This window comes from Synchiropus splendidus, chromosome 1, assembly GCF_027744825.2.
Source record: "Synchiropus splendidus isolate RoL2022-P1 chromosome 1, RoL_Sspl_1.0, whole genome shotgun sequence".
NCBI lineage: Eukaryota > Metazoa > Chordata > Actinopteri > Syngnathiformes > Callionymidae > Synchiropus > Synchiropus splendidus.
In genome coordinates, this window is record NC_071334.1 from 1,855,908 (window position 1) to 1,869,136 (window position 13,229).

At 53.4% G+C, this 13,229-nt stretch overlaps 2 protein-coding genes across 2 annotated transcripts; both read right to left on the bottom strand.

Moving 5' to 3' along the window:
- Positions 1-3,620: 3,620 nt before the first annotated feature.
- On the bottom strand, positions 3,621-6,427 carry bmb (brambleberry). Its single transcript, XM_053850155.1, has 12 exons — positions 6,206-6,427; positions 6,011-6,139; positions 5,736-5,921; positions 5,419-5,641; positions 5,231-5,347; positions 4,995-5,174; positions 4,699-4,933; positions 4,443-4,589; positions 4,277-4,329; positions 4,125-4,216; positions 3,820-3,935; positions 3,621-3,750 (listed from the first exon to the last, which is right to left on the bottom strand). The coding sequence occupies exons 1-12, from the start codon at positions 6,425-6,427 to the stop codon at positions 3,621-3,623; spliced, it is 1,830 nt and encodes a 609-aa protein (XP_053706130.1).
- Positions 6,428-10,067: 3,640 nt separating this feature from the next.
- LOC128752808 (uncharacterized) lies at positions 10,068-13,111 on the bottom strand. Its single transcript, XM_053854446.1, has 4 exons — positions 12,980-13,111; positions 12,259-12,582; positions 11,562-11,697; positions 10,068-11,422 (listed from the first exon to the last, which is right to left on the bottom strand). Exons 1-4 carry the CDS (start codon positions 13,056-13,058, stop codon positions 11,116-11,118), a joined length of 846 nt encoding a protein of 281 aa, XP_053710421.1. The 5' UTR covers positions 13,059-13,111; the 3' UTR covers positions 10,068-11,115.
- Positions 13,112-13,229: the final 118 nt, after the last annotated feature.

A 13,229-nucleotide genomic window follows, 5' to 3' on the forward strand; every position in this document is an offset into this window, starting at 1 on the left:
CTGGGTGGACGTGCACGGTCAAGTCACCGTGCCACGTGTTCAGCTTCACCCACTTCCCATGGTTTTCAAATGAAAACGAGCCAAGTGTGTGCGTGTCTTCGGCAGCTTCACCGTTTTCTTCGTGTCGTGTCAGAGTCTCTCATCGATCCAATAATACAGTTTTTAAACTTGGATATTTTGTGTGCAGACACTGGTTTCACTTTGATCTGCCATAGAAGCAAACTCACAGCAGGGCCAGCGAGTACAGCAGCACCATATGAGACTCCCAGGGAGGATACAATGACAGAGCCGCTGTTACTTTCGTAGGTGTAAAAAACATTATTGCTGTTGTGTCGGTTCGTCAGTGGGATGGTCGACTTGTGGCTATTGTCAGAAAAATATGTCCAAACTTTGGAAGTGACTTGAAGGCCGACAAGTGATCAGAGCACTAGACCCGGTGAGAGTCTTGCATGAGTCTTAACAACCAACCAGAAAAGAAAAGACGTGAATGAAACATCTCACTCCAGCTGAAGGGGGTGGCACAGACATCGTGTTCCCCTGACTGATGTTGCAAGTCGGCGTATGTGGACATTGAATATAAATCGAAAGAAGACAGTCCAAAATGTTCCATGAAGGACTCGCATTTTAATAATATAAATGATGCAACCCCTTGCCACGACTTGTGGACTTACCACATGCCTACCTGTAACACTAGGCAACTGGATTCAGTCCAGCAGGTGGCAGCATGATGGTACCCCAACACAGTACCAGAGCAGAGTCATTCAGCGGATGAGTGTGTCACACACCCACCGAGGCATCATTGACCCATCACTCCTCCACTGCTCTTTGTACACTACCACGTCAACACAAGTGGTATAGCTTGTTGAATGTCTTGCCACTTTTACCGTATTGATATATGCGCCAAGTTTGTAAGTAGAAACTCATCTAATCTAAGCATCTCACTCACAACAGACTTGACTAAACGTCACGGCGCAGTTACACATTTCTAAAGGGGAAACACGGAACAGAGTCCAGACCCCATTAAGACAGACAGCCATAGCTTCCGGGGGGAAAGGCCACCGCTGTCACTTGGTTTTGAATATTGGAATTGGTTTAACACACACACCATCCGTCTTATGTGGCAACTTTAATACATGCTAGTCCGATGCTTTGCCCCCCAAAAACTATGACATTGAATAATGGACAAAAAAAAACATAAAAAATATTTGTAAAAACATTAAGTCTAAATATTTGTATACACACCTCCAGGAGCGAAAGCTTTGCCACACAGAGCAGCTGAGCGGTTTTTCTCAAGCATGAACTGTCATGTGTTCCTTCAGACGTTCACTAGAAGACAAACTCAAACCACACTGACAGCAGAGTTTGCATATGTAGCTCCAGTTGCCCTCCATTTGTATAACATTGAGCACACTGATAGCAGCTGAAGGATTTTTCTCCAGAGCGGATTTTCATGTGCGTTTTCGGACCCTGACCCCCTTTGAAAGCTTGACCACACTGAGAGCAAGTGAAGAATCTTTCCGGTCGTGAGTTTGCACATGTGCGTTCAGTTTCTCTCTACGTGTATAACATCCACCACACAGATAGCAGGTGTAGGTATTTTCTCCAGTGTGGTTTTCCATGTGCGTATTCAGGGACCCTGCATCCAAGAAAGCTTTGCCACTGTGTAAGCAAGTCAAGCCTGTTTCCTCACTTTGAGTTTGCATGTGTATCGTCAGTTGCTCTCTATCTGTATGACGTTCACCACACCGAAAGCAGTAGAAGGTTTTTTCTCCAGTGTGGCTTTTCATGTGTCATTTGAGATGCCCGCGTACTGTGAAAGATTTACCACGCTGGGCGCAAGTGAAGGAATTTTCCCCACTGTGAGACTGCATGGGCACCAACAGTTGCCCCCTCTGTGGATAACATGTACCGCACCGAAGGTACTTTCTCCAGTGTGTGTTTTCATGTGCGTGTGAAATTCTGACAACATTGAAAGCAAGTGAAGGATGTTTCCCCACTATGAGATAGCAAATGTGTTCTCAGTTGCTGTATATATGTAAAAGGCTTACGACACAGATAGCAGTAGAGGTTATATTCTCCATTGTGGACTCTCAGATGGGCTTTCAGCAGCCATCGTTCCATGAAAGCTTTACCACACCAAGAGCAGCTGAAATGCATTTCTTCAGCGTGAGTTATCACATGACCCATCAAGAAGAGTTTCGTGTAGCAAAACGTATACCACACTGGGGGCAGACATAGTGTTTTCCTTGGATGTGGCTCCTCATGTGTGCCTTCAGGGGTGTACTGGAAGAATAACTTCTACCACACTGGCAGCAAGTGAAGGATGTTTCCCCGTGGTGAGTTACCATATGCACCCTCAGTTGCTGACTATGTGTATAATGTTTACCACACCGATAGCAGGAGATGGTATCTTCTCCAGCGTGGACTTTCAGGTGTGCTTTCAGGACACCTTCATGCAAGAAAGGCATTCCACACTGAGAGCAGCTGAACGGTTTTTCAGGGTGTGCGTCCATGTGAAAAACGTTGACCACACTGGGGGCAGATGAAGGGTTTCTCCCCAGTGTGTAAGCGCATGTGCATCTTTAGGGATTTTTTTTTCAAAGCTTTTACCACATACATCGCAGGTCACTGACTTGGGATCAGTTCCATCTGTCTTCTCACTGACAGATGACGGAGACACGATGGTTTCTCTGTAGTTTTCTCCCCATCAGCTTCTGTTTTCACAAGTCGACTCAAGCTGGCGGTCGTTTCATCGTATTCACTCTTCACATCAACAGGAGTGAGGGAGAACCTCTGGGCGTCTTCTTCTTCTGCTTTTACTGTCTGCATATCTTCTTCTTCTGGTTCTTCTTGAATGAGAGGAGGTTCTTGTCCCTCCTGATCCAGACTGGAGCTGCACTCCTGCTGCTCAGTAGCATCTTCTTCTTTCATCACCAGCAGCTGCTGGACACCTGCAGGGACACACACACACAGTTCAGTCAGTGAACAATCGGGCTTTGTAGGGAGGCAAACGTGTGACATGTGGTTGTTCGTCTCCCAGCATCCAGATATCATACAAAAGGACAGTTGAATATACTCACAACCAATTGGAATTTTTCAACAGTCCAACAACCAACAGTCCAGTTAAGCCCTTTTTAGAGACACCATGACTCAGCTTCCCCAAGAGTAGTTACATTCATATACAATTTTAAACCCGGTTTCTCTTCCTTGTCAGTTCCAAAATCGTGGTCTGTCGTGGGGGCAGCAGAGAAGCGCAGAGATGCAGCTCTTCACAGGTGTTCAACTGAGGTTCTACTCTGAATCTCTCCCAGATGATTCAGTCCAGACGGAGCCAGTGACCCCAGGTGGGGTGGAGTCCGCAGCCTTCTGGCTCAGCTCTTCCCTCAGTCCTAGTGGCTGGAGCGTCTATTCTGGGCTCAGGTCTCAAGTGCGACCCCGGGAACCACCAGCTTCAGAACTTGGTTTTGCAGACACGTGTTCAGTGATGAACACAGGAGGGTTTAAAAGCTCATCAGCAATATTTTATTCAGTTAAAACATCTGGAATATACAATATAATCGATTGAAGAAGCAGGACGGCAGGAGTCCTGGTGCAGCCGGACCGGGTCTCGGGCACCAGCCTCAGGGTTGGATGTAGGACGTGCGGCCGTCCTCATGGACGCAGCAGAACTCCTTGCCGAGCACGGCTCTCTTCTTACAGGCCTTGCCCGTCTTGGTGACACCGTTACAAAGCTGCCGCCCCGTGAGAGAGCTGCGGACGGAGGGACTCGGTCAGACCCGGGTCAGATCATGACCCCCACCCAGCAGAGGAAGAACAGACCTGTTGCTGACCAAGGACGGCGTCGGACTCGAGCTCCGGGAGTCGTAGATAAAATCCGGTGAGTCCTTTGCCGCGGTGAAAACACCTCCCAGGTTCCCCACAGGGATCTGCTCCACCTGCACCAGAGAGCAGCGTTGGCTTCGGAACCGGTCCCGCCCACACTCCGGGAAAAGACTCGGGTGACACGGTCAAGTTCAGTGAGCAGCTGGTGCAGCTGCAGTGTGACCTCACTGTGTCATCAGACTTGACTGTCATGAAAGCACAGCGCCCCCATGAGGCCGCAGCGTGTGAGTTGGAGCGCTCACCGCGGGACGGCTCCGCGGGGTGGAGTAGGCCAGCGAGCCGCTCAGCAGATCCTTCCTGCGAGGAGGCGACACCAGCAACGCACTCAGGGAACCTGAAGGCCACATGGAACACGAGTGACTCGAGTCGGCGCCCGACTGTTTCCTGAACACACCTGAGATGATGGTCTCAGACTGGATCAGCAGGTCGTCGTCCAGGTCCTTGCCTCTGAGAACACAACCACATATGGAGTCTTGATTCAGACAAGATCAGAACCAGGACTCATTTACTCTAGTGAGTCAGAGACAGTCACGTATGGACTCGCGCCTTCTCTGACTCACTGTGACTCCTGCAGACACGAGCCTCTCAGTTCTCCACAGCAGCCTGAAGGCACCACGACAAAAGCCTCAGGGGATTCCGAGCACGCACCTCTCCGGGGTTGAGGAAGGCGGGTAGGAGCCGGGCGTCGGTGCTTGAGTGGGCGGTAGCTGGGCCAGGACGCCGGACATCCGGGTGCTGTGAAAACACACTCGCAGTCGCCGCAGCAGCCAGTGAGCTGTGGAGACCAGGACCCTTGGATCAGAACCAGCCTCCCACCATCCCGGCCCAGCGGGCAGGTCCGCACCCAGAGACAGAGCCAGCAACAGCACGGTGAGGCTGCCCAGGTCCAGCGCCGCCTGCTGGTGGATCTTGGCCAGGGCGTTGACCGGCACCACCATCAGCAGTGCCGCACGGGTGAACGCGGCGCAGCGCAGGAAGGTCAGCAGCACGGCGCAGAGCAGGAAGTAGCCAGCGTGAGAGATGCAGACCCACATGGCCGCGAGGCTCAGACCTGCGCACAGAGCCCAGGTTTACCTGGGTGCCACGCTCGCGCCGCTCCACCAGGTGCTGACCTGCCAAACCCAGGTAACCCTGGATCCAGTGCAGGCGCTCCTCGACACGCGTGTGCATGTGGTCCAGGTAGTCCAGCAGGAGCGCCAGAGTGCTGTTCATGCGCTCCAGTTTGCTCATCAGGGTCGAGTAGTACCGGGAGGTGTGGTCCTGGTACTGCTGGAACTCCGACATGCTGTGGTCTGCAGACACCAGCGTGAAAACCCGCGCGGCGAGCCGCCCCCTCCCTCCGACTCACCGATCTTCTGGTGGATGTCCTGGACCTGGTGCCAGACCTGGGCCAAGTCCTGGACCATGGTCTTGTGGTTCTCCTGGACTTCAGAGCCCTGCAGCTGCAGGTTCTCGCTCACAAACTCTGGAGACAGGAATATGTTGATGTCAGCAGGTGTTCTGCAGTGGAGCTCAGCATCCGTCAGAGTGGCGCACCCATCTTCTGAGTGACGCCCTGGATGAGCTGGGCCACCAGCTCCTGACCCGAGGCGATCAGAGCCTTCTCCTGACCCAGACGCTGCAGGTTCTGCGTCAGCGCGTCCTCCATCTGCTCCTGGCCCGCCTGCAGCGTCACCTGCTGCCTCTGGAGCGCGCCGTGTCCCTCCACGAGCTTGTCCAGCGAGGCGGCCGTCAGCTCCCGCAGCTCCAGCTGTCCTTCCTGCGGGTCGTCAAGAGTGAGGCCGCCTGGCACAAGGGCACCGACCAACCGCTCCAGCGCGGCCCTTCGAGGAGCGGCTGAACTAACCAGGTACCTTCAGCTCCTGCATGGCGCCCAGCTGGCTGCTGGCCGAGGAGATGAGGGCGTTGACCGTCTCCTCCGCTCGCCGGCGGAACAGCTGCTGGCGGGCGGCGTAGCAGACGGCGCGCGCTCTGTTGCTGACGATGTGGTAGGCGTTCCACGTGTCCGAGTCCATATCGGCCGTGCACTCCCGGAGGCCCTGGGGGACGCGAGGATCGGGTGACTTGCAGAACCTCTGGCTCCAGACTCAGAGCCTGTCCCGGCCACGGTCCCACCCACTGTGCTTACCATCTCGTCCGAGCACGGGAAGGTGCGCCGACCCTCGATCCGGGCCTGACAGTTGAAGAGCTCCACGCCCAGCTTGGCCATCTGTTCCTCCGTCAGAGCGTGGCAGCTCGCTCGCAGCCGCGCCACTACCTGCCCGCAGACAACCGCACGTTGGACCCCGCCGACACCGAACTGTGGTTCGGACTGGTTCCATACTTGGACGTGGCAGGAGTCCAGCTCGCTGAGTTGCATCTGCTTGGCTTCGGCCAGCAACTTCTCGTCCGCAGTCACCATCTCGAACGGAACGTCTTCGGGACGAGCAGCCGCGGCGGGAACATCGGCGACCGCTGGAGGAGGCGAGGTCCGGAGCCAGTCGAAGAGAGCGGCGACCTCCGAGCAGCCGAGCAGCAGCAGCAGGAAGAGGTGCGCACGAGCCATTCCTGCGGACAGGCGCGCAGTGACGCCTGAGGAGCACAGACGAGACCCGGCTACAGGACCAACCTACCCTTAGCTGAAGAACAACCGAACTGGGGAGGGGGCGTCCAGAGTGGAAACAGAGGTGAGAACAGTCGTTCTGGCGGGAAATTGAGGTCCAAACTTCCGCAGTTTAAGTGCTGACACCAGATAAAACTCTTCTCTAATCCGACAGACGGAACCGCAGCGTGGTCCCTGAACTCAGCCACCGAGGTGCTTCTCACTACGTCACCAGCTGGTTCCGACCGCAGCTGATGAGTCTTCATTAACCAATCACGAGTGACAGGCCGGGGAAAGGGCGCGGCTCCTCCTGCCCGACATCAGCTGTCAAAACATCGGGGCACAAGTCGGCGTGTGTGTGTGACGTTGACCACTCGTGACGGACACTCTTTGTCCGCCACGAGAGACACGTGAGTCAGGAGAATGATGGAGCGATTTTCCTTCAACGATTTCAGTCGGGAACAGACTCCGCCCGCCTCGTTGTCCCTGCGGATGAAGCAAACTCCCCCGCACGGCACAGCCTGGTCCGCGTGGACTTCCCGCTGTTCGGGTCCGCGTCACTCCGCGATAGCTCGCGCTCGTCCCGCGCACACGCGCGTCGCTTAATCCCGGATGACTGCCCAGACACGATCAACAACAGTAGCCGCCCGCGCCGCGGGGTGAGTGAGAGTCCGGGATCAAGAAGTAGAACCGGGTCGTGAAGGAGACCGAGGTGTTCCTGGAGGATCTGGACACGAAGAAGTGCTTGGGCGGCAGGAAGGTTCGGAACAGGGTGGCGCAGCGGCGGATGGTTTCCACCGCTCCGTGGACCAGCTGAAGATCCGCTGGAAGCTGCTCAAGAGCGCCTACTACAGGTGCAAGAGGGACTCGGAAGCCCTGGCGCCCGTCAAGGTCCAGTGCTGGTGGTGGCCTGGTCCACTCGCCCGGACCGACAATGCCACCAAGGACTCTGACTCATCAGTGATGAGCTAACTGGCCACAGCAGAACCTCAGCCATGACGACCTGGACCTGGTTGTGGGTTCCCTTCTGATTACTGGTGTGTGTTTGTGTGTGTGAGAGAGACGGAGTGGGTCCTGGATGGGCCGGGTCAGGGCTTGGGAACCCGCTGACACCTGGTCGGTGTAAAGAGTCAGTCACCATCACAAGGTTGACTGAGAGGTCAGCTGAGAAAACGTTACTGAGACACGAGTCTAAGTGAAAAATGAAACTTTGAACAAGTCCATGGGGGAAGCACACTGGTGCATGAGGGTGACCCCTGGTCCAGACACATGCAGGGGATCAAACAGGTCAACATGGCTGTGTCAAATCGTCGTCGTCTGATCCTCACTGAAGATGAAGAGCTGAGCCAGAAAGGTGCGTGAAATGTGTCAAAATCTAAATCACCTTGGACCCAAGAGGCTGCAGGAACTTCTTGGTCTAAACAAAAACAACAAAGCTTCTCTTCATGAGTGACCACTGAGGCGTCGCTCACACTGAGGCCTCACTCTCACTGAGGCTTCACTCACACACTGAATTAAATAGAACTTGTCAACAACTATCTGAGTAAGATTGGAGTTTCATTCTGGTCCAAAATGTTCCTGATGGTCACTGAGTTGAGCCATTTGTCACATGTCAACCTCATTTAGAAGAATTCAGGTGGCAAGTGCAGCTAAGACCTGGAGCGGAGCCAAGTGTCAGAGACACACAAATTCGAATCAGAGATGAGAATGAAGATGTTTTACAGCACAAACCAAAGCTTTCACTGTGGAGTGACTTGTCATGTGAGACATCAGTTGTCCATTTAACCGAAAACAGTCACCACACTGAGAGCAGACAAAAGGTTTTTCTCCGGAATGAGTTCTCATGTGTTCCCTCAGGAGCCTCTGTAGGCATAACTGGTACCACAAAGGGAGCCGATGAAAGGTTTTTCTCCTGTGTGCCCACTCACATGGAGCTACACACCGGACAAGTGAAAGGCTTTTCTCCAGTGTGGATGTGCTCATTAAGGCACTTTTTGTCGCTGCATTGAGAGCAGCTGAAGGGTTTTCCCCAGTGTGAATGAGTGAATGCGGCTTCAGACTTGAGCTTGCAGTAAAAGATTTACCACACTGAGAGCAGATGAAAGGACTTTCTCCGGGCTGAAGTCCTCCAGGTTTCTTCAGGTGGTGAGACGGCAGTCCAGACTCAGGAGAACATTTCCTTCCACATCCAGAGGAGATCGACTTGTGATCAACATCGTCTTTCTTCCCACCGACGCAAACTTTTGGATTGCACACAGAGTTTGAACTGGACTGGTGTGTCACTGGATTCACTCCAGTCTTCACTTCCTTCTGTCTCAGAGTCAGAGGAGAGCGACCTCTGGTGGTCAGGGAGGAGAGGTGTATCCAAGTCACTGGCTGCTTCTGCTCCTCCACAGGTGTCTCCATCAGCTTCTGTCTTCATGTGTTGAGTCCAGCTGCTGGTTGCTCCATCATCTTCACTCTTCACCTGGACAGGAGTGAGGGAGAACTGGGTGGCCTCTTCTTTGATTTGGTCTAGATCTTCTTCTTCTGGTTCTTCTTTAATGAGAGGAGGTTCTTGTCCCTCCTGATCCAGACTGGAGCTGCACGTCACAGACAGACAAGGAGATGTTTCTACACTGCTTCGGTGATTATGCACAGAAAGCACCTGCTCTGAAACATCACCTGAAAGAGAGGGATTAAAGTTGCGCAGGATCTAAATTCAGCGGGAGCCTCTTCATGTCCTGCAATGTTCTGGCTTCTGACTTTCTCTCTGGTGACATTCCTCTCAACATGGGTGCTGAACTGATGTCCTACTCTGCAGGACACTTCCTCTTGCCAGGCTTTTCTGTAAACACCCGACACAGTATTGTTGACCTCTAGAAGTGGACAGTCGGCACGGCACTGATGTCAGGATGAAGCTGGTGTGGACACCTCTGGAAGAGGAGGGGGCGCCAGCTGAGAGGGGGGGGGCATCATCCAGCCCAGGAGCGGAACGTCTCACATGTACCTTCCTCAGGGTTCCATTTCAGGTCCCATTCTGCTTCCAGTCAACATGCCTCCCCTTGAACAAATCACCCAGCGCCACCATCCTTCCACTGACCGCGGCTGCTTGTCCTGGCTTGTCTTGAGGATGTCAGCAAGTGGCTGCCACAACATTTCCTGCAGCTGAACCGGCCACTAGACTCTCCTCCCTTCCCTGACAGCCTCGTCTGAAAAACAACCTGAAATCTTGGTGTCCTCTTTGACTCCTCACTTTCCCTTGATCCTTTCATTTAAATAAAGGCCCTGTTTCGTCCAGCTGAATGAAAATGACCACTAAAATCAAAGCCACGCTGTCACCGGGCGAATTGTAAAAGCAACTTCACTGGCATCAAGAATAAATCTCTCTCACACCCCCTGCTGGTTCAGAAGGCATCTAACTGGCTCGGACAGGCAGCAGTGTCAGCAGCATCTCTGTACTGGCTCCCTGTCCACTTCAGAATCCACTTGAAGCTTTGATTGAGAACCTTTTATTGAAGCCCAACTCGGCCCCTGCAGAAGTGCTGACCCCCCTCAGGTGGGTCTCTGTCAGTCGCCATGTCCAGACCTGAACATAAGGGGCGACAGCGCCTTCTCCACTCTGGTACGACTGCCGGAGCAGAAACATAACATGGACCTCCACCTCTGAAACACCAGGGCAGAGGAATCCCGCGGAACCTGTAGCCATGAGGTGGTGAGTGCCATCAATTCACTGGGTCGCAGGAGAATCACGAGAGCACTGAAGCGTTTAGAGACCGGCGGTCTGACACGTCTGTCACAAGCTTGTTCTGAGTCCGACAACTTCACGTTTTGCTTCCCATGGATGATTGCCGCCTTTATTTTGTGTCTTTTTTTCAATTGCTCATTTTCATTCTTGTCATTCTACAGTAACAATGGAATAAATGATTAAATGAACCGGTTTAGACTATAAAAATTTGACTCTTTGGCTCCAGACTTGCTTGAAGAAGGAGACAGAAGGGAGTGGAAAAGAAGAAAATGCTTTGGAAGAAGAAGAAGAAGAGAAAGAAGCACCAACGAGGTTGGTCCTCCAGGTAGGTTCCAGCAGATGGAGTAAATGTTCCGCCTTAAAGACCATGAATTGACCAGAAGTCTGACAAACTCGAGAGCAGTCGTTCAAGCAGAGTCTGGCTCGGTGACCGAGGCAGGCCAATATCAGCGGGCATGAATCAGAGGTCACATTCTTAGTGCAACATTTCATGTCAAAACAAAACAGGTTTTTTACAACCAGAACTAACACAGGAAGGACAAGCGAGGTTGACAAAACACCTTGTGAGGACCGTATGACTTTGTGGGGACATTTGTCTGGTCCCCACGAGGTTCAGCCTTAATTTGATGAGGTCAGAATAACTGGGTGGTTCTAGTTCAGAGTCCTGGTTCAGGTGAGCCAGTGTTTAGGGGGAGAGGCTGGGGAAAGGGTGACGGCCAGGAGAGGACCCCACAAGGATAGAGATACAAGTGTGTGCAAAACAGACGTAATATCCAAAAACTGACATGGTGTTTCACCAGAGACCTTTGTCCTGAACACTTGAGCTGAGCGCTCGTGTCCCAGTTCCTCGGGGTGGGGGGTGGGAGCTCCCTGGTATTCACTGAGGACAGGAAGTAGAGGGTGGAGGTTTTCGGCACGGCCGTCGTCATCTGTCGATGCCCTGCAGCAGATTTATGATCCGGACTTTTGCCGCTTCTCTGCGGTTGTAGTCCAGCGCTTTGAGCATGGGCACGAGGGACAAAGCAAAATGGTAGCACTCTGCAAGCTTGCTTTCAGGAAGGCGTGGCTTGGCCCCAGGCCCCTGGCTCCGCCTCTCCGCAGAGCTGGACCTTCCTCTCCGCGAGCGATCCCTGGGGCTGCGGGACCTGGAGGGCCCCCTCCTCACACGGGAGGCAGACGGGTACGGGGGGTCCTCGGGAGGAGATGCCGATCGTGACAGGGTCTGGCTGCTCCTGGGGGGGAACAGAAATATTATTCAACACCACCAGAGCAACATTTGCCGCCTCATAATGTTCACTTCACATTATCGAGGTCGTTCATCCATGAAGTGGACATGCAGTTACTTTATGTTTCTGAGGACTAGAAAGTTACCTGCTGGGTCGCAGGTACGGGATAAGAAAGTCCAGCAGTCCTGCATGTTTATACTCCCGTGGAGAAGCGGTGGCCACACTCGGCTGCTTTCCAGCTGAAGCCCAAACATTCCTCCTTCTGGCCTTGCTCAATTCAACTGGAATAAAGCAGCGACAGACATGACGTCACTGGCACTGACCCACCAGACCTGGGAGGAGGACTGGCCAGAGGCACACTGTCCAGTTGGTGCATGTCATCGTGGGTGGGACGGTTTTCCCGTCCAAGACGGACCTGACGAGGCCAGACAAAGTCTGGCAGAGCACAAGACTCTTCCAAGCACAGACTCCTGGGCACCAGGATGTGAACACAGCTGTGGCAGTTCCCTTCCCAGCGTGACCTTCCAACAGGAAGGACGCCAACAGGTTAGGACACCCGGAGACGATGGTGAGCTTTCATTCACTTGGTATGTTTAGCACGTCAGCACCTCAGGTGGCACTGGAGCTGGAGAGCGCGGCGCCGTCACCGTCTCCTCATGCTCACGTGTGCAGGTCCAGTGCAGCCAGTGAGCCGCGTGCTCATCCAGTTTATGGTGAGATGCAGAGGTGTCATGGTGGAAACTTTGCTGGGTGGGATATGGTGTAAGTTATGGCCCGTCCCGACTGGACAGCGAGCAAGCCAGGAGCTGCTGGTGTGTAATGCAGGTCTGGTGCAGTCGTACCTTTACTGGTCTCACCCCAGTCATCACTGTCATCCGTGTCAGACTCGGAGGAGGGCGAACTCTCGGGGAGCAGGGGTGCAGCCAAGTCACTGGCTGCTTCTGCTCCTCCACCGGTGTCTCCATCATCCTCTCCTTTCATGTGTCGAGACCAGCTGCTGGCTGCTTCCTCATATTCACTCTTCACATGACCCGGAGTCAGGTCCAACCGAGGGGCTTCTTCTTTTACTTTGACATCATCTATAGCTTCTTCTTCTGTCTCTTCTTTAATGAGGCTGCACTCCACGACAGTAGCTTCCTCTTTGATCACCAGTGGCTGCTGAGCACCTGCAGGGACACACGCACGCACGCACGCACACACGCACACACGCACACACACACACACACACACACACACACACACGGGTCACGCAACAATCGACTACGACATGAACTCAACCGTAGACGCGAGTGTCTTTGACATTGTGTGGCAATGAAACGATAAACCGGACTGGACCGGGAGACGGAAAGTGCAGCGGGTCGGCACCGGAACTGAGGGACCCTCCACCCCACGGTCTCCCCCCAGCTGAGTGACACAACTCCACGCGCCATCTCGCCTCAGAAACAGGGTGAGGACTTTTGTGTTTCTCTACAGTGAGAAGTAGAACAACTGAACTCTTTCTTCAAACCTCTCCACCACCGTAGGCATTTAGCATTGTTAGCATCATTCATTATTTGTCATTACCCCTTCGTGTTGTCCTTGCTTTTGAAAGCGTTTGCGAACCTTCTTCGACAGATTTGATGCTAACATACGCGCCGTCCATCCCGAGAAAACCACTTCCGGCAAGGGCAGTCCTCTTCTTCTACCGAAGTCGTTCCTCGTCTTTAGTTCACACTGTTGCCACCTAGCGGCAGGAATATTGTACTTCAACCCGGACATGTTTTGGCTAATAAGCGATCACGTGTCTATTCCAAGCCTGAAAATATTGGCGAAA

Excerpts from the sequence above, each read along its gene's own strand:
- bmb (XM_053850155.1), bottom strand. The coding sequence starts at position 6,427 with ATGGCTCGTGCGCACCTCTTCCTGCTGCTGCTGCTCGGCTGCTCGGAG. Across the intron at positions 4,217-4,276 it reads GTCTGAGACCATCATCTCAG|GTTCCCTGAGTGCGTTGCTG; the intron begins GTGTGTTCAGGA and ends TGTGGCCTTCAG. Across the intron at positions 3,751-3,819 it reads CCGTCCTTGGTCAGCAACAG|CTCTCTCACGGGGCGGCAGC; the intron begins GTCTGTTCTTCC and ends CTCCGTCCGCAG.
- LOC128752808 (XM_053854446.1), bottom strand. The coding sequence starts at position 13,058 with ATGGACGGCGCGTATGTTAGCATCAAATCTGTCGAAGAAGGTTCGCAA. Across the intron at positions 11,698-12,258 it reads CTGGGGTGAGACCAGTAAAG|TTGAATTGAGCAAGGCCAGA; the intron begins GTACGACTGCAC and ends GCTTTATTCCAG. Across the intron at positions 11,423-11,561 it reads CCGTACCTGCGACCCAGCAG|GAGCAGCCAGACCCTGTCAC; the intron begins GTAACTTTCTAG and ends GTTCCCCCCCAG.